The sequence below is a fragment of the Drosophila pseudoobscura genome, chromosome 4 (genome assembly GCF_009870125.1).
Source record: "Drosophila pseudoobscura strain MV-25-SWS-2005 chromosome 4, UCI_Dpse_MV25, whole genome shotgun sequence".
Lineage (NCBI taxonomy): Eukaryota > Metazoa > Arthropoda > Insecta > Diptera > Drosophilidae > Drosophila > Drosophila pseudoobscura.
In genome coordinates, this window is record NC_046681.1 from 26341169 (window position 1) to 26368203 (window position 27035).

At 43.8% G+C, this 27035-nt stretch overlaps 4 protein-coding genes and 2 long non-coding RNA genes across 7 annotated transcripts; 3 read left to right on the top strand and 3 right to left on the bottom strand.

The window, feature by feature from the left end:
• Positions 1-228: 228 nt before the first annotated feature.
• LOC4817512 (glucose-fructose oxidoreductase domain-containing protein 1) lies at positions 229-1693 on the bottom strand. Its single transcript, XM_001356894.4, has one exon. It carries the CDS (start codon positions 1597-1599, stop codon positions 445-447), a length of 1155 nt encoding a protein of 384 aa, XP_001356930.1. The 5' UTR covers positions 1600-1693; the 3' UTR covers positions 229-444.
• Positions 1694-1847: 154 nt separating this feature from the next.
• LOC4817513 (uncharacterized) lies at positions 1848-2446 on the top strand. The gene has a single exon (XM_001356895.4). It carries the CDS (start codon positions 1942-1944, stop codon positions 2380-2382), a length of 441 nt encoding a protein of 146 aa, XP_001356931.3. The 5' UTR covers positions 1848-1941; the 3' UTR covers positions 2383-2446.
• Positions 2447-8868: 6422 nt separating this feature from the next.
• On the top strand, positions 8869-9878 carry LOC117184153 (uncharacterized). Its single transcript, XR_004469391.1, has 2 exons — positions 8869-9308; positions 9368-9878. It is a non-coding gene; the product is annotated as an uncharacterized lncRNA (long non-coding RNA).
• LOC6903133 (uncharacterized) lies at positions 9257-10049 on the bottom strand. Of its 2 annotated transcripts, none has more exons than XM_002132803.3 (3): positions 9880-10049; positions 9574-9822; positions 9257-9516 (listed from the first exon to the last, which is right to left on the bottom strand). In XM_002132803.3, exons 1-2 carry the CDS (start codon positions 9958-9960, stop codon positions 9589-9591), a joined length of 315 nt encoding a protein of 104 aa, XP_002132839.3. In that variant the 5' UTR covers positions 9961-10049; the 3' UTR covers positions 9257-9516; positions 9574-9588. The 2 variants fall into 2 exon arrangements, with proteins under 2 accessions (XP_002132839.3, XP_015036307.2); XM_015180821.2 differs by having other exon boundaries at positions 9578-9822; positions 9880-10017.
• A 1968-nt stretch (positions 10050-12017) lies between these two features.
• LOC117184089 (uncharacterized) lies at positions 12018-13015 on the bottom strand. The gene is made up of 2 exons (XR_004469291.1): positions 12779-13015; positions 12018-12718 (listed from the first exon to the last, which is right to left on the bottom strand). It is a non-coding gene; the product is annotated as an uncharacterized lncRNA (long non-coding RNA).
• Positions 13016-16723: 3708 nt separating this feature from the next.
• On the top strand, positions 16724-17275 carry LOC6903132 (uncharacterized). Its single transcript, XM_015180822.2, has 2 exons — positions 16724-16881; positions 16936-17275. The coding sequence occupies exons 1-2, from the start codon at positions 16812-16814 to the stop codon at positions 17181-17183; spliced, it is 318 nt and encodes a 105-aa protein (XP_015036308.2). The 5' UTR covers positions 16724-16811; the 3' UTR covers positions 17184-17275.
• The last annotated feature ends 9760 nt before the right edge of the window (positions 17276-27035 follow it).

Below are 27035 nucleotides of genomic sequence, written 5' to 3' on the forward strand. Positions count from 1 at the left end.
TATTATTTACAGGAATATCAGAACAGGACACTGTATACTATTCTGATTAAAATAAACTGTATTGATAGATGTTGATGATAGATCAAAGAAGTGAGCACCAAAGACCCGTAAAGGTTTCCAAACTATACGAATAATCAAAACTTTTGCCTACATTAAGAAATCAAAACTTTTTACAACAAAACTATATCAATCGTATACTGTACTAAGGCATATCAGAAGAGTTCCATATTTAAGAGTCTAGCAAACTAAATAAAACGATTTTATTAGTAGCAAAAGTGTAAATGCCAAAGAAAATAAGTTAAATACAATACATTGATGGATGCGATGAGGGAATATATTCGATAGATAGTCCCCAAATCAGGTAAATGCTTATAGATTAAACACATCAAATATATATGAATATATATTAGTGATTTATGGAGATTGCACAGATCCCGCTTTACATTACATGGTAGACATGCGTGCATATCGAATGATCTGGTCATGATTGAGGGGCGCATCGGTGGAGAGCTGAACGCGCTGCCATTGCCGGGATTCGTTGGATTTGCGTATGGCCTCCACAACGGCCTGGACGTAGAGCCCATCCTCGAAGGTAGCGGCCGTGGAGACGGGCGCCTTTACCCACGAGGACTCCTTGCTACCAAAGGCTTCTTTTAGTGCGCCCACCATCTTACAGAGTCCCTTGATATAAGGTCTGGGCAGGAGGGAGTTGTTTGTGGCGAAATGCAGATCCTGTACATCCACATACACGGCCTCCTCCTTGGGCTGGCCCTCCTTCAGCACAAATAGATCTCCGCCGCGGACCACAAGGTGTCCTTTGCTGCCGTAGACGAGCACCTCCTGGGAGAAGGCCTTGGCCGGCACCGTATGGCTGTGCAAGGCCACCGTGACGAGGGTGCCGCTGGCCAGCTCCATTTGAAAGTTGCAAAAGTCTGGGGCCGTAATCTGCCGAATACCATTGATGGCCGGCGTCGTCTTGGTGTAGGCTCTAAGGACGCCATGCACTCGCACCGCCTGCTGCTGCAGCAGAAAGGTAACCAGATCCACGACGCTGCCGACCAGATTAAGGGCTCCACCGCCCATCTGCGCATCGCACATCCAGTTGTATTTCTCCGGGAAGAGTGTGCCCATCTGCACGCGCACATCCATCAGCACCACCTCGGGCAGCGGTCCTATTAGCTCCTCTTGCAGGCAGCGCCGCATATGCGTGAAGGCCGGCAGAAAGCGCAGAGGATGATTCACCAGCGATATCAGAGTGGGATAGTACTGCGAGGCCCGCACCATTTTCAAGGCATCCTGCTGATGCAGTCCAGCGGGCTTGTCGCACACTACGTGCTTGCCAATGCCCAGAGCCTTCACAGAGATCTCCGCATGCAGGAAGGGCTGGCACACGATGAACACCAAGTCCACATCCTTTCGCAGAAGAACGTCATCGATGACGTTCGTGTGGAACGAAACATTTTGTGCGGTGGCTGTTTCTTTGGCTTCTTTTAGGGTGCGTCCCCAAATGGCGCGCACCTCAAAGCCCTTTTCGCGCAGCAGGGGCACCAGCACATTGGCTATTTCGCCCGTTCCGAATACACCCACGCCCGGCAGCATCTTCCAGCTGCGGTTGCAAAAAAATTATTTTTTTTGTGTTAACAAAAACCAAAACAAAGTTTATGTTCAGTGTGCCCGCCGATAAAATATACGGTCTGACCATCAGAAATATACCGAAATATACGTCACGGTTTCAAAATATACCGGAAAATACTCAAAAGCATAAGAGCGATGTGCGTCGAAAATACAGCTTCCGTCAGTGAGCACTTGAGGCGGATATTTAAATTTAAATTTGAATTTCGTAAAAGTTTTAGATTTTATAAGTATGCGCTTAGTACGCTGCTAATCCCTTAGCCTTAATATTGGAAATTTCTATTTTAAAACAGATCAAAACCATTTAAAATGGCAATGAATTCAATTGCTCAGTGGTTGGTGTCCTGTGCGATGGGTGCACTGACGGTGACGAATGTAGTGCGTCACGTGAATGTCGCAAACGATAAAGAGACTGCGCCCAGGACTATCAGCATTAAAAACACGGCGGCAATCGACAGCTCCCCCATGTCAAACGAGGAGCTCGCAGCAATAGACCACTCCGACTTGACCGAACCGCCAGTTCTTGGCTCGGAGACGGTCAATGCGGCGTTGCAGCGCTTATTCAGTAGCAAAGAGAATCGGAGCGTGGATCGCAGCAGTGTCTACATCGATGCCATGCACAATGATGCCAATAAACAGGAGTATACCCTCGGCTCGGAGGCACTCAATCGCATACTGGAGGGACTACAAACACCATCGGGTGGGGTCCCCAGCAAGCGAGTGTCCTTTGAACCGCCTGCAAATGTTTAAACTTCAAGATGAAGAATTCGAATAAATTAAAGTTTCTGCCTGGCTGATCCACACACAAATAAGACCACACGATCTTCGTGGGGTTCTCCCTTTTGAAGCTCCTTTCAGACGGCATTTCCGCACTCCACCGCCACTGCCACTGCCTTTGCTTTGAGCCATATGGGTGTTATTCCAGCTGTCAAAGCAGCCGGCATGCGGAAAATCATTTTGCAGCTTATTACAAGCAGGGAGGAAGTGAAGGACTTACTGGCGACTGGGCTTATGCCACGCCTCGTCGCACACATGTGGGCGGCGCTGTGGGTGTCGCAACTGTGAGGTGGATATGGCAGGATATAATGCACGCATTGGCAAGCCATGGCAAACAAATGTCACAGTCGACGCATTGCCCTGTCATATGGTAACCCAATTAGTGTAATTTGGTTTAAGGCAGCTGCCGCCTGTCGACTGCCATCTCACTCTGTGTCCCCACTGGTGTGGAGTTGTGTTGTGTTGCTTGCGGAGCTTTAATTAAACCACACAAAGTGCACAGCAGTACAAACAGCACGAATAGCACCAAAAGCAGCAGCAGCTGGCAAACAACTTTAAAGCAAACCCGCTGGCCCCAGCAAACAGCTAATGAATGTTGCCATGGACCACCACCCTACAGCCATACATACTCGCAAGTTACGATATCATAAAGTTATGGCAACGCCTGCAAAGGTAGTAGCGATAGAGCTATCGAAGATGGAATCGGCTAAGGGCGATAAAGCGCGACATTAACTATGCGGCGGTGGTTCTCTGTGGCAGTTTTGAATGCATGAAGTTTCTGCAAACGTCAGGAATTGAGTTTGTGGATACAAGCAGATGCCTACACTTGGATGAGTTTCCCGATGCGCTAACAATGTATGATGATCTGATGGAATTCCAAAAAACGATTGGGACTCGACACGAAAAATGGCTGCCGCGTCTCCGTGTTGTTAGTCAAAAGATTAAGGACGAGTTGGAACGAGTCCCACCACCAATAATTCGAGACATTCGTAAGGCAAGGCTGATTTTTGCTGAGGAGTCGAGGAGAATAGAAGAAATAATTGATGTGGTCATAAGTGACATTCATCTTGCCACTTTACGTGCGAGCAGGGCGTTTGAGGATCTTTACGATAAATTTAATGAAACACGCAATTTTGTCGTTCAATATATATCTGTAGCTCTCTTTGTGATACTGTCAGTCCTGATTGTGGCTTTGGTTATCGGATGTCTGACAAAACGTCCCACCGAAGCGAGCAATGAGTATTTCACTACAAAGATGGCATCGTACATTTTGATACTAGGCATGGTTTTGATATTTTTTGCGATATCCGTCATGCTGATAGTGGTGCTTTTTTATTTTGTGATTGGTGGTGTGGCGTACAAAGGCGCATGTGCACCACTGAGCAAACTGAAGTCGAGTGCGCTTTTAAAAAACCTTGACTCAGAGATCGATCTCCGAACGATGTTTTCTTTCCGGAATGTGGATGTACGAGCTGCCAATAAATCAAGCAAGCCAATCAGAGCATCGAGTGTTGTCAAGGCGTGCCAGGGCGACGACTATTTCTTTACATTTCTGCAAGATAATAGAATCTTTGACATAGACGATTTTCTTCGACTGAAGCTAGTGACAGTCGGGGAAAGGAAATTTGATCAAAATTTAGATTTGTCAAAGGAATTTATACTGACGGATGCTGACCGAGGTGGAATATTAAATTGGGTGTCGATTCATATAAGGGAATTGTAGAAAGGGTCGTGCTTCAGAAGGATCGAAGGACGAAGCGAACTCATAGGACACAATTATGATTCAAACAATATCTTGTGAACCTTCAAAGGATAATTTTTAAAAGTGGCGCAAATTTAGGCATAAAAGACCATGAAATAAGCTATTCATCTAGAAAACAGTACATTCCTATTTCTCAAGCAGCATAAATCACACCGTTTTAAGAACCTCCCACAGCAGCAGCTGCCTTTGCTCTCTAACAAATTAAATAAAATCCTAGACATCTAGCAAATCTCCAGCTGTCCCACAAAACATACTCTTTAATTGAAAACTGTATGTTGATGGGAGGAGGGGGGTGATATTGATTAGATTTGCTAAGCGAGGCTTAGTTTAACAGGGACTTGGGTGTCTGACCGCACGACTCTTGCCGGATGGGAACCTTTTCGGCCAGACATTAATCACATTTAAGCCAGATTAATACTAAATGCATGGGCAAGACAAGACCAAAAACTGTCTGGAATTGCAAAATACAACTAAACATTTAATAAGCCAAACAAGAGTCCTAGTCAGCGTCGACGCAATTGTACGTGACCTCATCTTGTGGTGCTCCTGAGACTGGGATTGGGACTAGGAGTGGGTCTGCGACTGAGACTAGGACTGCGACTCGAATGAATCAGACCGCACATAGATCTCTGTCAGAGGCATTAGCATTAGCAATGAACAAGGACGATGAGGACGGCGCGGACGGCAAGGACCATGCCATGCGGCGAGCACCCAAAGATAGTTCATCAAAACTGACAAGCCCATTTCGCTGTAGAATGAGGAGTTCTCCTCATCGTCCTCGTCCTGTTCCTAGTCCGAAGCCAACTCTGAAATCCACGACATATAACAAAACTGCAAGGCAAACCGAGGATACCCTCGACCACCCACCCACCCAGCCACCAGCATCGAGCTGGCCCACAATCTCGATGCCCCGCATCAGACGGGGAACCACAGACAACAGATGAGAAATATTCATCAGCATTTACGTCACGCAGCGCGCAAAAGTCGCTGGGGAAAGGGGAGCCAGAGCCACAGAGGGGCAGAGGCAGATCCAGAAGAAAAGGCTGGGATGAGCGAGTGAGCGTGCGAAATCAGGGGGGGACAGTGGCTGTCAGTAGATTTATGTTGACATTTCAATGACAGTTGTGAAAATGCTTCCATTTCAGGAGAATACGAACGAGTATGTGTGCGTGGTGTGTCCTGGTGCGGCATGGCATGGGGCTGCTGTGGTCCTGTCTTCTCTTTCATCTTAAATTTGCGCAAATTGGTTTATCATGCGCTGATAGGCAAGACAGCCGCACAGCACAACGCAGCAGAACAGCACCGAAGAGAAGAGCTTAAATTATTTCCAATCACGTATCACTCACGAAGGGGTTTCAGGGATGGGGATGGTGAAGGGGTCAAGGCAGTCACAGTCACGCTCCTGTCGCGCACTACAAGCGAAATAATCATAAGTCACGCATAAGTCATGCTCAGGAATTAGTGGGGAACAATCATAAAGCTGCTGACAATATAATATCACTTATGGTAATGCATTCAACAGTTTCTATTGACGTCAACATCGTTCACGAACAATGGATGCACAATCAAGCAAATACTCATTCGAAGTCTTAAATGAATCGTAAATCAAGATGGAAGTACTCACTCAATCAGATGATGTCCCGAGAGCATCCAATGCAATAACAATCTGATGAATGGGTCCATCCGTGGTTACAGGTGTACAAGGATACCTATATTCGATTTGTCGTCCCTTTGTTATTCTTCACATGTGTTTTAGATTGGTATTTCAAAATTAAGAGATCCAGAGACGAAAATTGTAAATAAAACAAAACCAATATTTCATTATTGGAATTACAAGAGTATAAAAGATACAGAATGGTTTAGTTTTTAAAATTAAAACATAAAAAGTGTATAAAAGTATTCATTAATTTAGAAACAATAACTTACCTTAAGATGGGACAATCAATTCCGAGGCATTCGAGAAGGTATGCCAATATTTAATTTTTCCAAATTTTTCCAAAAAACATATCGTATCATTAAAAATACTATCTATCAGCTAGCAATACCATTACTCAATCACGATTAGATCTTCTACCAATATAACCGAATATTTAAAGAAGCCCCAGGCCAATGTCTCGCCTTTTGGCAGATAAAATACAAATTGCTTGCGTGCCAGCCATCAATTTTTATTAACTTGATTAAGTGCTTTATGGCAGGCGTCAGGGATTTCTGGTTATGCAACAAGTTATTAGCAGCAAAATGGAAATGCCACGTGGGTGGGGCACAAATAAGGGGCGGGTGAAGGGAAGGTGAAGGCCACCCTCCTGAGATGAAGCGTTGGCTGGTGCTTGGCTGTGACAGCCGCTGCCAAAGCCTCCTCGGCTACAGCTGGTGTCAAGGAATAATATTTGCATTGTTGTAGCTGAAAGGGGAGACTTAAGTATGGTTGGGGCTGGGGCTGGCAATGGGTATGGGGGTGGACTCAACGTTCAGTATTTCAATAAGCTAAAGCTCCGGCTCGGCCTCTAAAAGGGGACTGCTGAAATTGGGGGTACACCCCGAGCAGACTGTGCTGCAGACGGGGGAATTTCATTAAGGAAATAACATGAAGTTATGAACAAGTTACCTTCCATAGTTAACTGCATGGGGAATGGAATTTTTCGAGTCTTATGAATTTCAATTCTGCCTCCCTCGACCAGCCTCGACGGCAGCCAACTTATTCCATTCCCTGCTAATTTTCAACAACTTTCAGATTCTTTTCTGGCGCAAAATTGCGCATGCAGGGTTTTGTGAAATATTTGAAATGCAGGCAGGACTGCCATGAGAGATATTTCATGGGAAAGGAAGAAACTGTTTAAAAGCGATTGTAAGAAGGGGGCCATATATGTACAGCATTTTATGGGCTAAGGAACTAGAACTTTTCAGAAGATTGCTTAAATATCACATTTTCATCAAGATTGGATTATAAGTTCTGTGAGGACTTGTTGAAGTCAAATATCTCAATTTTAATAGCAATTACTGCTAGTACGGCACAGACGGACATACATTTTATAAGCTGTTGCAAAACAAACATTACCAGAAAGTATACAGCACCTGGCATTTAGTACATTCCCAGCTCTTTTATCTCTTTTATTTACACTCAACTCTAGTCTTAATTAAGAGCTATGTAATGTCTGACACACTCTCACCAGCTGTGTTTGCCGTTTTGCTAGCAAATAAAATTGAATTCAATTTCTCAAAACAATTTCCATGAAAAAAAGACATCTTCATTAAATAATTGAGAGAGAGAGATGCAAACAAAGTGCTGGAGAACCAATACTTATTCCAAATAGTCTGCCCATTGTCTTTCGTTGGCAACTGTAAAATTCCATTTACAGAATCCACAGGCAGACACATCAGAGGCCACATAAACAGGAAATTTTACAGTCGAATGGATTTGATTTTGTCCTATGCCATATGATACAGGATCTGCATATATAAAGCTGTGAGACTGGCTTTAATTAAGCTCCAGGCGAAAGGAGATGTGTTCCTTTGGTGGACCCTTCATTTGTGCACTAATTGAAACATATGTATACATATATGCAGGGCTGCCGGCTGCACGGCACGGCACACCCATATAAAATGTAATTCACAAACGAAGATTCATGTTTCTGCAGTCAGTCTCCCAGCTCACTCCCACTCTCAGGTTCGTGCTGGACATAAATCAATGCATCCTGACACAAATTGTACATCCTGCCTGGCCAGAGATGACGACTCTCTGTCTGCAGCTCTATGGATCCCTCTGGCATATGGTTATTTGCCAAGCTCGTTAAATGGAAACTCAATGACAATTCTGTAGGCACACATTTTGAGTGAGTTTTGCATTTAAAGTGCTTCATTGCCTTCAATGCATCTGACATTGTCATGGTTCGTCCTGTCTCTACTACCCCTCTCCTCTCTCTCTCTCTGAGTGTGCAGTGTGTCTGTTGATGCTGGTGACATGTGCATATTGTGTGTACACAAGCTAAAAGCAATCCACTGAACGGAGTAGGCTTTTAATCACTTGAAAGCATAAACGGCAATTGCTTAAAACGTATTCATTCGCCTGTTAACAATTAGCTCAAAGCTAAATTAGATAGTATCCACTGGGAGTAACAGTTCTCTGACAAGAATCGTCGCACGCACAATAAAAATCAGCTGTCTCAATAGCCCCGTCCACCTTACAGTAATGTATGCGATCGGTTGGCAAGATTGGTTGACACGCTTTTAACGTAACAGCAGAGAAGATCAATTCACTCTCCTTCCAATTAATCCTTCCAATTACCACCTTATAAAAAATACAACTGAAGCAATTTCTCTACCCCGGAATTTGATGTCTCACCCTGAGTTTTCCGGAGTCACGTACGGGGCCCTGGAAGTGGAAGCCGCCGGCGCCCTCATCATGCTGCGCTATCAGTTCGACGATCAGGAAGTAGAAAACATGGTTGCTTTTTGCTCCTCCAACTTTGTGAAACGATTTATAAAGCCGCAGCAGATTGTTGTTGCCAAGCGCACATCTAAAGAGCCGTCCACCTGCTCTAAATCCCACAAGTTCGTCAAAATCTACTGCATGAGCCCAGAACAGTGCAAACTAGAGTAAGATGTTCTGGAAAACAAAATGATCTAGAGCCCCTTAGACATAAATTTTTTTTTTAAATTGCTAATACTAATTTTAAATTATACAATTCGATTGACTTCACTCCAACAGCACGAAATGTGCAAAGTTGGCTGCGCATGTTAATGTAAGATGGCGGCTCTGTAAGCTATTTACACAAATGCATAAAAACAAACAAAATTTTGTTACCAATTACCCATAGGACTAAATATTATTAAGACTTGTTAATCAATACAAATATCGTTCTGCAGCCGTTGTAATAAAATCTGCAAATATATAGTGCATTATCAGCCGCAGCCAGGTTCAATCCAGAAGCTGTTAACGTAACAGCTGATCTAACAGCTTCATTTATCGTGTCGCATCCCTAGCTTGCTCTGTGAAATTCGCGTAGTTTTAAGAAAATAAACTAATAAAATGCCATTGCTTCACTCCATCGTTATCATCATCGATACACACATGCAGACGTAGACGAATTCGCGGGATGTGTGCCACAGCAGCCACTTTTATTGATGCGCACTGAAATTTGTTTGTATTTTGTTACATTTTGTGTATTTTTGTGTTGGTAATTGTTGATATTATTACAGTAGAGATGCTAGTCCAACGAATCGCACTATCCGTCATAGCTTGGTCCTTGGAAGAGTCTCATGTCGACCATCAATCAATGTCGGCAGCCTCGTGCCATGTGGAGACACTTATACGCTATCACAAGAGACACCCTGGGACACGGACAAAGCTGGGGAAATAGAAGAGGATAATTCACTTATGCCCGACTGTGCGTCAATCCACTTACGTGCCTCCGATGGGACTAAGCTTCGGATGTATCACATTTGCCAGCAGCCTGCTGCGAGGCCAAAAGTTCAGCGAGGCGCTGGTGGTGGCTACGCTGATAGGCCAACACTTTTTTACGGTTGGTCAGCTTGGTGCGATGACGCTCCTGCAGGGATAGATTGTCCAGAGGCGCATTCAAGTTCGACAAGCCATCGAAAGTATCAAAGTCTGCAGTTGGAATTCGATCCCATTCGGGAGCTGGAATCGGAGTCTTATTTGCGAAGGTAACTTCAGTGACGGTTCGAATAAAAAGCTAACTTGTTCCTACCTCGTAGTTTGTTTGAAGCTCTGCATTGTGAGCGCGTTTCCGACCGTTGAAAGGGCTTTCCGTAAACTTAAACGTGGACATTTACAGCAATTTTCTACGAATATTTGTAAATTGTATATTTTTTCGTCGACTCAGTGGTCCCTTGGTGCTGGCATCAAATCGATAGCTGGCTCTAATATCTATCGAGACAAATTAAACGTAGGGATGATAAAACAAATTACCATCCAAATTGCCGACCGAACTAAACTGGATCCAGGGCAGGCTGATCCCGCTGCAGTTAAAAGCCTTTTTGCACCTCCCATTCCGAGCCCCAGCCAAAAGGCCCCTCGATTATTTATATACTAAATGCAGATAAAGTTTCCAATTTTAAGGCCTTGCCGTACGGCCGCCAGCCAGCCCGTTCCGGCCGACTCCAGACCTCCTCTATGCACTTTGCAGGCGGCCAAAAAATAAAATTTATTTACAGTTTCCTCTGCCGAAGGCTCCCCCGAAACGAACGAAATGGGGCAGGCCGTAGCGTGGGTAGAGCCCGGAAACTCAGTCACGTTTTGTGGAAAATGGAAATGGTTTGGAATTTACGGCAAAATACAACAGGAAAGGAACAGCAAAAAATAGAAAAAGTGGGAAGTTGAGAGAAAAGCCAAACTGCAAATGGAGCTGTGCCAGTGGTCCAGTACTAATCGGAGGGAAAGTCTCCTTTTCCATTATGTTTTTCTCTCTTTGGGGTTAGGGGCCTAATGAAATTTTCGTTTTATGGCAAGTGCAGCCAAACTAAATTGCAGGTGAAAGCTTTTTCCCTAAAGTGTGTAGGGTTTTAGGGGAGGACGCCTATAAATGTTTTTTCGAAAAATCACATTTTTGTCGGTCCTTTAATTTGAGTGCCCAAATGGAGGAGCAACGAAAGGCAGTCCCGTAGCCGAGGGCCTCCATAAATAAACAAAAGTTGTAAACCATCTGAAATTCGAGTTGACTCAAAAGCTGTCCGGGCTTGTTGATGCGTCTCGTCTCCCCTCACTGTTTTTTGCCTCTTTGCATTTTATTGCCACTCCACACCACTCCTTGTTTGTGCTGGATAGTGTTGGTGCTTCCATCGGGCCTCCTGCATATTCGGTGTGTGTGCTGTCCGAGAGAAATGCTAGTAAGAGCTACATGGAACATGCTAGTGGTCTCCAAGGGGTCAGAGAAATGCCAACTTGAATTGCGGCCAGCAGCAACAAACAGCAACAATGGAATCCTTTCGAGGGCAGGTACATGTAAGGCTGTGGGGTTGAACTGAAAACTCAGCGGTCGATTTCTATTCTTCTAGAAATTATTCTTGACACAGAATGTGTCTTTCGATGTTTAGAACCTATTTTATTTTGTATCTTTATCTTGAATACAACTTTTCCTCGAACTTTCAACTCATTTTACGCACAATTCCATCCAATTATACCACTGTCTTCGGCCATAACGTAAGGTTCAACTAGCCATGACTTTTGGGCAACAAAATACCCCGGACATGCTGCCCATTAAGTTGCAACTTTAACATAACACACACATCCATAGACGGGACAGGGACAGAGAGACACAGAGCAGGTGTGACTTAAGCTTCTAACCATACACACTCCTCCCCTCTTGGCCATTACCCCGCACTAATACACTTACTCGAGCGACCAACAAATCAACAAACATTTTTGTTTCTATTTTTCGCTTTTGTCGTCGCTTTTCAACTTTTGCTGTGTTTTTTTTGTGCCCCAACTTTTTGGCGAGCTTTTTAATTCTATATTTTATGCAAGGGGTGGTGGGTTGGCAGAGGAGCGGGCGCTGCTTCAAGCTGTTCTATAATGAAGCCAGCTTCTTGTAGCCGCTGCAAAATATGACAAAATGTTGAGCCAGCGGCGCATATTTTAAGCCTTCCTCCCCAAGCAGCTTAACAACTACAAGAGAGACCCCAAACCTCCACCCCCCGGCTTCATTTGGTGGAGACAACCCTCTCCCCTACCAATACCCCGCTGGCTGACAGCGGAAAATGTCAGGAAAATGTTGGCAGCGTTGACTTTTCCGCATGAGTCTGCTGTTTTATTTTATTTGAGCCATTTTTCGGTGCCCTCGCAGCGGAGAACGAGGACTAGTACTAGAGTATGACTATCGCATTCATATTTCTGGCCTTTTACGACTTTTTGTAATCTTTATGGGGGGTTTTGGCTCAGACCAGCTCAGCGCTTTTTACAGCTCAAGGAGTTACGACGCTTATGAGTGCAATTTAAATTCAAAAGCCGCTTAAATTTATTTCGAGCTGCTGCTCAAGATAGATCTGGTCCAGGTCCTGGCCCTAGCTCTGGAGCTGGAGCTGCACTCACTTAAGTCAATTTTTGTGTTGCAAATTTCACATTTATGACAAGCAATTTAACTTTTTGCCTAATTGCGCGACATGGAAAATTGCCAGCCAACAAGTTGAAAGTCCCGGCCCCTCTATCACCTCTCCCTCTATCTGAATCTGCAGGAAGCCCCAGCGTTGTGTGTGTCCTGATGCTTCATTAAATGTAACTTTTGTCGCCTGTCTCGGAAGGCGGCATAGAAAACTTTTTGTTCCAGCAACAGGATGTGGATAGGGGATTGGTGATGGGATAGGGCCTTCCAAGCAGTTCCATGGGGCTCACTAGGAGGGCTAGGCAAATAAAATGGCTCATTAGGATAGTGCAAGGGGAACTTATTGGATTAGTTGCCATGACTGCCTTCGGGGTTGAAGGAAAACTCTGTCATGCGATGCGATGCGTTGCGTTGTTCTTTTTTACTTGGGGGAAATCGTTGAGATATTCATGAGGTTGCAGGGGCCCGGGGAGGTGTTGATATATTCAATCTGCTTTTGAATACATTGAGATCTGGACTGTTTTTTGCGCTTTACGTTCTCGTAATTTACATTTTTTTTACTGGTATTCTATACAGAATAGTTGATCACAAAATTGTAATCTTAAAATCATAAAACAACCTGGTTTCCAGCTTCTTAGTCCTCTAAAGCTGTAGTCTAGCGAAATGGCCCCAGTTCTTTTTGCACTTAAACTTGGAAAACTGAAATTTGCCAACCAATTTGTGAAGTCCAGTTGGTACCGTCTCCCCATTTTCCCCTATTTATTTATGTATATTTCAATGCATAGTAGATTTTTTGTCTTTGGAATAAGTTTTTGCCTAGTGCTTGGCTTAAAAGTTTCAACAACTTTAAACTTTCATGCCAGCTAATCGCGTTGGTGAGACTTGAGTTTGTCGACTTGAGTCTGGTCTATCCCCCAATTAGCCATCCATGGAGCAAGAGCTTCATTTCGCATGCAACTGGAGATGTCTCCAAGTGGAAGTGGAAGTCGAAGTCTCTGTCAAAAGTGGGAGGGTACGGGACGGGACGGGACAGGGAGAAGCATTTTTCCGGCTGCGTGGCGCTTCAAACGCTGGAAGCGTCGATGCGGATCGACAATTGTCTTAATTTCTCCCCGCGGTCTCTTTAGCGCTCCAATTGCCCCAGCCACAGGGATACGTGAGAGGAAAATGGGAAACAGAGAGGAATAGCTTAAGGAGCTTGGAAAATCCCTTTCAGCTTGGCAAAAGGATTTGCATTACAAACTCCATTTGCAGTTGCATAAAATGATTTATTTACCGACTTCACTTATGGCCGACTCGCTCTGAAAGGGTAGGAAAATCCTGGCTGCGAGCAAAAGCTCGGAAAACAAACACGAAATTAGTTTTGTTTGCCTCGGATATGCACAAAGGATTATTGCCAACGCTTTCAGTTAAAAAGGAAATCCCACAAAAAAAGAGAATAGTTATTTATATTGAGTGCAATAGAGAAATTGTTTTTTCCCCCAATCGAAATTGTTCTCACAAAAGGTTCAGTTTGTTCTGTTGAGCGTCGCTTATCCCAAAATGCATTCAGACTCTATCGGCGATAAAAATGTTTTTTAAATGGATTTAAGTTATACGAGATTGGAATATGTGTAAGAGGAAATCTTTCAGCGTGGATTTGAATTGATTTGTTTCCATTTTGTTGAGGATTTTTGTTTGTTTAAATTGAGAATAGTTTTAAGAAATTGTTTCTATGAAATTATGATTATGGAATTACAAGAAAGATTATGGAATTGAGATCCTTCTTCTTTATGCATCGTAAATATTAGAAAAGAATATACAGAACCATTATGTGTATATAGGCCACCGCCTTATTCTAGAATCAAAGGAAAGAAATTAAACTTTGTCCGAAACTCATATACATACTTGTAGATAAACAATTTAATCTGTTCTTAATTTAGTTAAGACCAAACTTAATTCTGTTAAACTTTCATAGAATCACATGGTTTTCCATTTCCCGTTTTCATATCTCGTTAAAAATGTTATCCAAATGTTACTCCACACTTTACTAAAAGTTTATTTTTTGTCTCTTCTCTTGTGGAAATTCTGCCAGCCGCAACATGTTGACAAAAACTGAAGTTTCGTTCCAGTGGAAGTTTTTCCTCGGTTAAAGTTCCTCAAGAATCGAGGCGTGGGCACAACCACAGCCTGACTTGGAGCCTAGTTGGTGGCCATGTTGCAACGTGCTTGTGGGGCCTGCCACTGCCACTCGCCTAACCTCAGGCTTGAGGCGCTGAGACATAATTTTAGGCAAGTTTCGCTCGTCCCCTGACGCTGACAAAACGTTTGCATGAGTTGGCAGGAAACTCGCATTTACCATTTTTATTTAGCCATCATTTGCCTTTATGACTTCTGCACTAATCTGGCCAAGAGTGTCCTGTATAGGGCCATGATTTGGCCATTTTATCGAGTTCATTTTGAACTTGTTAAAAAGTTTGTGTAAATGTTGCAAGTTTTACTTGGCATGGCTAAGGTTTTTCGGGGCAACCTAATGCCAGCCACGTGGAGTGCTCGGTGCTGCTCCTTCCTTTGGTTTTGGTCCTACTTTGAAACACAGAAGTTTCCGTGTTTCGGGGGAAAATTGCTCATTAAAAAGTAATAAATGTCATGCGGCAAATCGGCTTCGGCAATGAAAGCATTTTCTTTAGGATGCAACTTTAATAATCTCTCCACTCTGTTGGTCTCCATCTTCCAATTAGTTTTCCTCTTTATTGTAATTTATATTTTGCCAATTAAACTAAATGAAATTCTTCCCTTTGCAGACATGAAATGAGCAAATTACATTCGTCAGTTATTAGAGAAGCACACAAAGAAGCAACAGTCAGGCCAGGATAGGACAGCCATCAAAAGGATAACAGACACAGAACACTGCCGGACTGCTGCAAGGACAATTACGGAGCTAGACAATGAGGAGAGCGGTAACTTGAATGGACTGGAGTGTCAGTGGCAGGAAGAACATGAAGGAGTAAACAGTATGACCACAGAAACCACAGCCAGCTCATGATGAGGATGCTCTCCAGAGCAGGACTCCTTGTAGTGAACAGGTCTGAAACGAGGGACTGATAAGGGAGAAAGCAGCTGATACGGATAGAAAGGATAAAAGACATGTTACAGGATTGAAAGCCCATAGGCTGAGAAAGACATAGGATGAGGAACCACAGATATCAACAATGCAACTAATTGTTCAGCTTTAGACCAAGATTATCTATTTGATTGGTTGAGTCATTTTCAATACGTCCTGAAAACAGTTTTCATCCTCCGCTCAAGGAAATTTCTCAATGGAAAACCTCAAGGTTCTAGCATTTTCCACCATCCCATGGTCTTCCTTTTGACCAACACAACTCCAGGCAATTCCAAACAATAAGTTGCCATTTTACTGCCAAATGCTTAACCTTGTCCCCAATCGAAAAGGGAGCAGTCAACTCTTGCAGTGTTCCCGCCCCATGCTCCCCCAGATGTTTCCCAAGATTATTTTCATTTTCACCATTTTCCTGCTTCCCTTTGTTCGGTTGCCTAGAAAAGGAGAATGGCTGCGGAGGAAGAGGAGGAGGCTTCGTGGGCAGGAGCCTAATCAGATATTTACGCCACAGGCGGCGGCTTCAAGTCGGAAATATATCCTGCGGCACAGGTCCGCTTCCTCGAAAACACCATCCACAGTCCGCACAGTCCCCGTATCACATTTGAGCTTTGGGCTTTCGACTCTCGCTGGGCGTTAAAATAAATGAGAAGCATTTAGGGCCAAATCCCCATGGCAGACCAACATCCAAGTCCAAATCCGAATCAATATGCCTGGCCACATCATGTGAGCGCTCTGTGTTTTCGGGGGTATCAAGGGAAATCTGCCACTCCCACTCGGCTCCCCGTCCGTCCAACGAGCTCCACTTAATTGGAAGCATTTGTCAAAAATTTCATTGCAAAGTTGGGAGTTTCTGCATAAATTTCTGAGTGGAGGCGTGGCATAAATCCCTAATGTCCAGATCCAAGCAACCAACCCCACTGCATTGGAACGTGTCCAAGTAGGAGAGGCCGAGGAATCGGGTCACAGTTTCCACTTTCTCTTGTGCAGGCGGAGCACTCATTGTATGTTCCTCCTTTGATGCATGTGTGTGGATAAGGAAAAGAAGGAAAGAGGGAAGGAAAGAAAAGTTTGTGGAGCACATTTCACTTGACCTGGTTGGGTGGTTCCGATTGGGAGAGCGCTGTGATGGAAACTGTTCGAGCCTGTGCTGTAACTGTAGTCACAATTATTATAATAGGTGAGGTGTTGGGAGGTATGGGAGAGGGGAGCAAGCGGTATATTCCAGGTCAGGCTCGTTGGCTGCCGGCTTCCTTTGCTCTTCGCCTGATTCCTGGGATCCATTTGGATAGCCATTTGCCTCTCATGGTAGTTGAATTTTCATAAGAAACATCTGATCCACCGAACTAATTTCGATTTTTTGATGACACGACTTAGATTTTTTCCGATAGACATATACTGACGATCGGACTTTTCAAACAATCAAGAGGCCCTGATTTTGTTCGCAAAGTCAAATTACAAAACTACATTAAAAGTCGAAGTAAATATGAACTCTCAACCCGAAGGAAACATATCTGGGTCCAACCAGCAAGATGCCCATTGCAATCCACCACAAGGTATGTGTAAATCGAAGTGCGTGTCTCCATTTGGTAATTTTATATAACTTGCAGCGACCGGTGGAGAAGTAGCATCAGCCGCAACACAAGATGGGGCTGAGACAGATGGATCCAGTGCGACCATAGATTCCGATTCGGATGAGCAGCAGGGCCCAGAAGGGACCCACGGACAGAGATATCGATATTCTCAAAGCCAGTTGCGTGAGATTGGCCAACAGATTGGGCGTCAGATTGAGCGTCAGATTCGGCGTCGACTTATCTCGGCTCCACAATATGACTTTACGATGCGTTTCTGGTACTAAATGGCGGCGATGTGTGGACTGTGTCGGCGACAATTACACCTAAACATCTCTTGAAAAACTTATTTACAAATTGTTATTAAATTCATACTGTTCAAACATTTCTACATCGTGTTCTTTATTGTTGCTTTGAATGAATGAATGCTTATTGGCGCTGTTAAAGCGCACTAAAAGCGGCGAATAACGAAGAAGAATAACGGAGAAGAAAGAGATCTGCAATCTCTATTTCATCCATTTTCGTTGCATTCTCAAAGCCTCGATTGTTAATTAATTTGCATCCCTATCTGCTCTCTCATCCTGGTGGTTTCCCTTTGACTTTGTTTTTGTGGTTCTGTTTCCTTAATTGTTTTCTTGCTCCAGTTTTGTTTATTCTTCTTGCCAATGGACAACGTTTCCACATTGTTTGCTCTCAGCCACTGATTAAACCTTTAAAAATGCACCAAAAGATGAACAATCGAGATGATTTGGTCATGGAAAGGCACTCATTCCCCCTCAGCTCCGACTTTTATCGGTAATAATGGGAAGGAGCGTCCGTCGGAAGGAAGGCTGAGAGCAGATTTTGGTTTATATTCCGACATAAATTTCAAATACGCCGGAGACGCAGTCGTAAACTTTCGAAAGACAAATCATAAAACGGAGGCTAACAAAAATTTCATGTGGCAATGTGCCGCAGGAAGAAGGGAGAATCACTTCCCAGAAAAATGTTATCTAATATGTGAGTACGGGTATTACTGAAGAGGAAGGAGGTGGAGGAATTGTACCACTGAGTGTTGGGATTGCTAATTGGATAGAACTCAAAGATTAAATGCGACCCTGTCCAGTATGCTTCTCCCAATAAGTGGTCAACCTTTCGCCTTTCTTTCTCCAGTCATTAATCAATTCCCATCCCCCCTCAGACCACCCACATTTGTCACGCCCAAAAAGTTATATCGGTAAAGAAAGAAATCTTGATATATTACAAAGCGCAAGCTCCCCTTGATTTTTCTTTAATTAAAGTCGCCTCGCATCGGACATGAGTTGCTTTCCCGCTGAGCGGGGAGCTTGACAGGGGCAGAAATTTAATAAAAATGTCAGAAGTGAGACGAAGGGAAAAGACATGGCCACCCGCGATAATTATGAAATTGAAGTAATTTTTCCAGCTGTCACTGGGGGAAGTTTTCCAGCTAAGGGACTCTAGCGGAGAACTGACCAACCGACAGGTTTAAGGGTGATGGAGAAGAGAAAAGGTGGATCCGAGTGAGTGATTTGCATGATGATGCTTCACATGCTGCTCTTCTCTCCTGCGGCATCCACATGAATAAAATCCAATGGACAATTTCGGATAAACTTTCAGGCGTGTGGAAGGCAAATGGGAGGAGAAGGAAGGATGTGGGCTTACACGTGCTGCCAATGTCATTCCGGCAACATTTTGACAATTTGTGGTAAACAAATAGGAAAGTCAGGAGGAAGGATGGAAGGGTGGGATGTCCTTTTGCTGAATTATTCATAAATACGCAACGCATTTGCCGTCTTGTTCTGGGCTCTGTGGAAAATGTTCCCCAACAGTCTATGACAGGCGAAAGAAAATGCGAGCACAGACTTGTTTCGAAGGTGTGGCTGACACCGAATATCTGTGGGAATCCGTTTGGAAGACATCTCCACGAATATTCGCCGAGACTTCTGGCTATGCAACTCAGTTGAATGTGAAATGAGTCGGCCTTTTCTGCCAATATCCACCGATATAAAATATGATACAATCGATGTAGGTGATATGGATTGGATCTCTCACTCTGATTGGATAGGATTGATAAAATTTCTGTGCAACAATTTCACTGTTTTAATCATTTCTGGAATGCATATTCCTTAATTAAATTTTAGTCAATTTGTGGCACTCGACAGCGTCCGACTCCAGACCCGCATTATAGTTCCTTTTCCACTCTCCAACACTCTGCCAACTGTTTGCGGAACCAACAAACATATCCCCATCCTGGTGCCCACTTTCTCCTTGGATCTCTTCCCCTGTTTCACATCCGTTTTATGGTTTTGCACTTAGCAATTAACGAGTTTACTTTTTTAGTGCTGCTCCCAGAACCCGCATGAAGTGGACATCTCCTCCTCTTCCATCCTCATCCTCATCCACACCCATCCCCGTCCCTCCACCACACCATCAGCTGCTGCTTCACCTCTCTTTCCCTCTCTGCCAGGAACATCTCCCAGTTGGCTCGTTGCTCTCAATTAGAGTGTCACTTCCGTTTGGAATTTAGCTCGCTGCTGGACAAATTTACCTATGTGCAGGTGCCACCACTTGCTCCACCTGTATCACCTGCACCACCTTCTGCTGCCTCTCCTCCCCTTGTTTCCCCTCTCAGCTGCCATAAAACAGAACTCGGACACGAACTGCATTGCGGTGTTTGCCTCTTTGGGGGATGTCCCACGAGGATGCGGATGGGGATGGAGATGTGGATTTTGAGGGACTCCAACTTGGAATCCTCTTTGGCATTTTACTGAGGAATTATCACAGTTCAGGGAAGGATTTAGTGTGTGGTTTCCATCAAGTTCAAGGTCCAAGGAAATGCGATCCCTTTGCACACCTTATTCCCTTCCCTTTGAGAACTTTGTCCAGTTGGAATTCCCTTTTCAATTGCATTAAATTCTGCTCGCGCATAAAGAAAACTTTTTACTGTTTTCTCCAGAGGTCTCCTGGGTACAAATGAATGCACACTACTCTTAGGAGAGTTTCTTCTTTTCTCAGATTTCTCTCTCCTGTCCTTCCACCGTGGTGCAGAAGGTGGTGGAAGAGAGAGGGCGATGACGATGGGCACAAAGTGCAACGGAAATTATTTCTAAATATAAATTGCACGGCGATAGCAAATGGGAAAATGTCAAAGAAAATTTAAGAAGTGGAAAGCAGACGATGATAGGGAAGGTGATGAGAAGTCAGGAAATACCGAATCGGACTCTGATTGAATTGGCGTCAAGGAATCGAACGACATGGCCCTGGCAGGAGAGAGGGAGGCAGCGTAAGAGAAACGAGAGCAGATTCTGCGAAACGCCAGTGGATTCCAGAGGCATGTTTCTCCTTCCGCTTCCGGCTAGAGTTGCAAACACATGTCGGCCTTCACCTTCCCATTTAATTTGTTTTGCGGCTTTTCTTGGGCCTGGCTGCCTTAAGATCCTCCTCGTCCCTCTGTGAGGTTTCTCCCTGGGAACTTCCCATTAATTATAGGAAAAGTGCTTGGCAAAACATTTTCACATCATTAAAAATTATTTATGTGGGCGGACCTCAAGGATAACAGGAAGCCAAGGATACAACTCAAATAGAATTAATGTCTGTATTCAGCTTCCTGACTCCCCGCTCCTCTGGTACTTCTGATAAAGAAAAGAGGAGGAGGAGAAGAAACTTTGAGACGAAATATTTCTACAGAGTACTACAAGGATCTTAAAGATCGTTCCATTCAAATTTACATAATTCGTTGCAAGTTTTGGGGCCAACATTTAACGAGCCCCACAATTTGTCAGCGGACAGCGGACAAGGCATGCCACAGTCCTCGAATTATTCATGGGAAAAGGAGGGGGACAGCGGGGAGACAGGTGGAACAGGTGTGAGTGTGATGGAAAGGGAAAGGCGCTCTGTCTGCGGCAGCTTAAGAACAATCAACTTTTGGGTCTATGAATTTGTAATTGGAAAGCAGACAAAAGTGAAATGTCTGGAAGCAGAGAACAATCCTTCAAGGAATGAGGATGGCTATGGGTGGAAGTGTAGGGGGTATATTCTTTGGATAAATGAAGCATTTAGGCAAAAAATCAAATGTAGATATCATGCGTTAATGGAATGGTAAAAGCTTCAGGCTTTATCATCGTCGACTTTGATATAAAAGACTCGTATGTATAGGAACCTATTCTTGTGTAATACCTTTGATATATCTATGAATGTTGAATACCTAAAGTATAATATATTCATCAGGTGTAACTTCTATGACAATACTTGTGCCCACTCCTCTAGCTCTTCGGTTTATAGTTTCCACCCTCCCAAGATTATTCAGCTCCATGGCATGAGTAAGCCAAGTGTAAATTCTAAACAATCAAAAAGCGATTTATGGCCAATTAGAAACGACATTTAACCAAGCCAAAAACCCAAATGGGGATTCGAATGGATAGAAGGAGGGTGCGGTGTGTACCGAAATGCAAAAACAATTTCCGAATTAATTGGGAAATACCAACAACCGACCGACGGATGGAGGAAGTCCGCATTTCATTTGCGGCCATCGGTAAATAATTGAGACCTGCTGCAGTTACCGCCAAAGTGGGAAATGTGTGTCCGCCCCCTCATGATATATTCCGGTATTACCGACCTAGTCAGAGCTATTTAATCACCAAATGATATGGGCAAACAAGGCAGACGGCCGATATGGATACAAAAAGGGGCGTGGCTGCATTGACGTTCAATGAAAATTGTCAGAGGAAAGTGGGATGAAGGAGATCTATGACAAGGAGCTTCGATTGCCGCAGGACTTTCAAATTTTTATCAATTTCGTTGCCGCTGCTTGGATCTCGTTTTTGGCATTTTTGGCAACTTTTCACATTGGTTTTCCAATGCGATTCAGACAATATCCTGTCACAATTGTCGCTGTCTCTCAGCCTTGTCTCTCTTTGCCGCGGGGCCTTTTGTTTGGTTCGCGCTGGTATCGATTATTTCATTCGATAATAGAATGGGATAATAGAGGCTAAAGTCGGTAAGAGGAATATTCACTATCTGGAAGAGATGTTGTGTCCCATGTCTCCTCCATTTTGCGGGCTGCAAGGACTGCAACTCTTCAAGTTTCGCGACTGTAGCCAGAGACGTTCCCCACTTTAGGATCCGAATTTAAATTTGCAATACGAAAGATGTTTAAGCAATCATGATATGTTCCCTAAATTCCCTTTTCTTCATCTTTTAGATGGAGCAGATGACAAAGTGAATTTGAAAGCATTTATTTCGTCTCATTCGGGATTCTCGATGCTCTGCTGGATTCCCGCTTTCTATTTAAGCGCTGAATAATTGTCTTCAAGTATTCGGCAGTTCAATCCACGCATTTCTCGGCATTCCACAGACAACCTCCCAGTCATCATCATCATCCTCATCGATGAGGTCGCACGTGACCCAGTGCCACATGGATCCCCTCGTTTACCCTCTCTATCCCTCGAATCGGAAACAAAAGACCCGGAAAATGTCAACAAACAGAAGCGAAGAAATCGAGAAAAGAGTGTGGAAAAAGTGTCAGGAGAAGTGGAAGGGAGAGGCTCCTCAGTCAATTCGCCAAGTGAATATTTTGTGTCGCTTTGTATTTTGCATGCGTATGCCACAATCTCCAATCCCACTGTCAATATGTTCACAAGAGAAAGAGAGAGAGAGAAAGAGGGAATGCGAGAACCACATGGAAGACTTGTTCCTCACGTAGCCGTAAAACATTTTTGGCTCGACAACACCCAAGCGGAGCGACGCGTAAAGCGAAGGACAAGCAGAAACTACAAATTTTGCATGAAGGATGCCAAACCGTGCCCTGCTCCGCCCTGCCATTCCTCCCCTCTCTAACAATGCCTGCCGTCCATACTCAATAGGGATAGGCGCTTTCAGGTCCTGATGCGACTTTATTATTGCCAATTCTTCCCTCAGGGAGAGAGTCATGAAAATACAGAGGAAGAATTCAGATGCACGCGACATTTCAACGAAATTAAAAGAAGGTCGAATGCTCAGAATGTCTTTCAACCAGAACAGTGGGGAGGAGCAGGCTGTACGGGGGACGAGCCTCTGAGGTTGCCAATTTAATTCGTTTCTGAATTCCGAATTCAGTTTCTTGGCCTTCGGCCAAAATAATTTACAAGATTACGGCGAAACAGCAGCAGCAGCACAAGGAGATGAGTAACGAGACCGATGGGAGGGAGAAAATATGGGCAGAGGAAAGAGGAAGAGCGAGTGTGGAGGGAGTAAATATGAAATTAATATGGGAAATGGAAACATTCATGGGAAACTCGCATGCAAATCGGAATGAGAATTCGGCTGAATTATAAATTCGAACAGGAAGTAAGGAAGGATCGCAGTCAAAACAAACTCAGAGACAGATTTATACTCTTAAAAGTACAAATTGTGGACTATTTAAGGATAGACTGCACCAATAGAGCATAAGGGAATGTTGAGGCTGGATGGAAATTTTCCAAATTTTTGATTCGATTATTCCTTGATCTTTGGAGAACACATATAATATCTGCAGAGAGAGCTGCATAAGAGCTATAGTTGGATCTGCCCAATGTTTTGTTTAACTATCTTAAGCAGGTAGCACAGACAAAAGCAAACGAGGCTGGAAATCCTTCTGAATTCATTCGACTTATGTATGCATGCAGGGAGCTTCAGTCTCCACCTGATCCCTGGGCATTGTCCCTCCTATAACATTTCCTTTTCCTGGCACTGAACCAGCCTTAGTTCATTTGAAAACTTTCGACGGAAATACACTAAACTACGAGTAGAACTGGAACTGATGGCACTTGAGCTTGAGCCTGATGAAAACTAATTTGTGATTCAAAAGAACCCAGACGGTGATTACTACTGGCCCCATGCCCCAAGCCCTGTGCCCCATGCTTCTTCCACATTCACTCCCCATCTCTGGGACAACCTGAGCAGCAGATTGTCAACGTTTTGAGTTTCGGCCAGAGGCAGTTTCCCAGCTCCATTTAGGGGCATCTATCCGAATGATTCTGGAACTTGGATAGGAAGTGGGAGGTGGGAGTGGAAGGAACCGCAGACAAATTTGAAACTTGCACCGCGAAATTACGCGGACTGATGAGCAAAGTTTGCCCAGAGAGACATTCGGATTCAAGACGGTTCTATTCTCTCATTTGTAGAGAAGAGAAATTACACGCAGAGAATGCAGAAGGTATGGAATGGGCATGCGAATGGGGAGGACGATTCGTTTCGTGCTCAAGTATCGTGTAAATGGTAACAATTTATGCTGAATGCCACAGCAACAGCAACTTAGCATCATATTTGGAATACCCTTACTCACACGCATGCGGAGACACCACACACAAACACGCACACACATACAGAAAACACACACCAACACAAATGCGGTTTATGGCGCATTATTTAAATTTTCATGCTTTCAAATTTATTTCGCCGACTCATAATTTAATTCAACTTTTTCTCTGGGATGTTAATGCTCCTCTTTATATCTCCTTCTGTGCGTGTGTGATTGTGCTAATGTGTTGGTGAGCGTGTGTGTGTGTGTGTGCTGCTTCCTTTTAGCGGAAATTTTTCGCTTCCTTTTCTGTGGCTTTCTTGTTTTTGGCTGCTGCATATTATTTGGTAGCTGAAAGTACTCAATGGATGACACGGGGGACGAGGTAAGAGTCAGTCACCTACTACCACCCCTCCACAGGAACCACAACAGTTACCTTTCGGCTTAGAGGCCCTTTGTCTCCGACCCACATCGCTGTAAGCCCTCCTCTCAGCATACAAAAGCAATTACGATGCGTCCTTCACTGTCGCAGGAGGAGGCCCCAAACGGTTCCCTTATCGGAGATGGCGGAGGGAATCGCGAGAAAGTCAAGGGATTGGCAGTACACCGCTTTCCGCAGCCTCATTCCACTCCTACTCCCCGGACGAGGCCAAAATGTGTTAAAGTGAAGGGAAATCTTTGGCAGAGCCACAAATGTTGGCTCGTCTGTCTGACAGATTTTCGGTTTGATGGGAAGCTGCAGGAGGAAAACAATTGAAAACTGCCGGCTCCCCTCGTGCATTTCATAATTAAGAAGAGGAAGCAGGAACTTTGTTTTTCCATTCGGGGAAATCCCACAAATCTGTTGAAGGAAAAAAACTGTGACGCGACCTCAAATTCGGGGATGGGGAAAAGTATTAAAAAAGTGAAAATGGACCAAGAAACGGAGAAGGGAAATTTACTGCTGACTTTGTTTCCATTTATCGCAAATTTTTTTTCATCCGCTACTTTGTGCAGAGTCTTCCTTTGTCTGTCCCGTCGGAAAACCGATACAAATGCTGGAAAGTGACCCTGAATGAAGAGGCAATTCAAAGAGAAAAATCTGCTTTAAGCTGCTCAATGGAATATCAAAAGAACAGCAATGGAATAGCGATTTTAAAAAATATTTGTGACATGAGCAATAAATATTTCCCAATAGTAGCAGCATTTCATATCCCTCTCCTGTATTTAAGCCATTCTTCCTTCTTATCCTTATAAAATAAACAAAAATAAATTCTGCACATTTCCTTTCTCCTGTTTTCATTCAGATTTTCCTGTAAATATTTTTCCAGGCAAATGAAAACATTTATTTACTCGATAAGTTCTGTTTTCACTTGGAGAGGAAGCAAAACTTTGGCTAAAAATCAAACTAAAAGTTGGACATTTTTTGTGGCACTCTCAAAGAAAGGAGAGGGAAAGAGAGACAGGATAGGCAAAATATTAAATACAATTACCAAATTAATTTACATTTCGGAACTTTAGAAACAATTAAAAAGTTAAGAAACCACCAGCCCAAAATGGTATAAATTAAACTATAAATATTCCCCTGATACGAGAATGTTTTGCATTGGAAAGTTTGCCAATAAAGAGAGATGTGTTTGCGGAAATCCTATCCTAATCCTATGTACAGCACCCCGCATTTCACTTTTCACCGATTCCAAAAATATTTCAATTGAATATTCCGTTTGCTCTGCGGATACCAGGAATCAAAGAACCAAAGCAAAAGAACCACAAAGGTCTGTGTGTAGCGGAGTTTTCATTGGGGCTTTCGTGTTTTCCCGGAGTACTTCCCAGGGAAATAAACATGGAAATTGCGCAGTTTTCCTTCTGTTTGTCTGTGGATTCTTTGCCTGCTTCTGCATCTCTTCTATTCGGAGGCAAACAAATTAACAGAAATGTTGAACAATATTGTTCGACGACAGACGACAAAAGGAAAGCAGAGAGAAAGAGAGAGCGGAAGAAGTTTTCCTGCCACACAAATCAATTAAAAGTTTGCCCCAAGCTCAGACAGAATCTCTTCAATCTTCCATCTTCATCGGGATTTAAAGGAAACTGTCTCCTGGTATGGAAGGGGATGCCTGGCCATGGATGGGATAGGATGGGATTCGAGCAGCTGATGTAAAGGCAAATCGAACATTGATTGATGTCAGGATCCACTCGACTCATTCTCATACTCATCTACTTTTCATCCCACCATTTCTAATTGATAATTAAATTGAGACTTTTGTTTGCTGCACTGAAATTTTGAGGAGCCGATGGGCAAGCAATCCCATTCTCTAAACAAAATATATTTAAATTTCCTTCCATTCCACCAATAATGTGCGAATCGTTGACATGAATAATAAGAGCATTTCGGACAGAGCCCCCGACTCGCGGCAGACTCCTTTCGGAGGGCCACTGAAAGGACTACTGACCTCCCCCAAATGGTGGCCCTCGAACGGATGTCGGGCATCCTCAGCCAACAAATTTATGGCAACAGCAAGAGAGAGGATAAATGAGAGTGAAAGCTCCTTCTCTGAGTTATCTGAGAGACACTCCCATTGAAAGAGACACAGATGGAATGTTGCTGGCGGCATGCCACCGTTGTCTGGCAACATTTGTTGCGTGCGGTTTGGTATAAGGGGCAGGCAGCATCCCTTGGATCTCCCTTTGCGAGTCCTTCATATTGATTTCTCGCTCTGTTTGGGCTTCGATTTTGTGGCTGAAAGAGGCAGAAAAAAAGGACAATGTTGAATGGTAGCAGGAGATGAATTTCTGGGTCAATTGCTTTTCGTGTGCGTATTTTTGTTCTCAGGAAAAGCCACATGGTATGGTGTGTTCAACATGGAGCTCTTCCAGTCATCTCCCTCTGACAACACTTAAATCC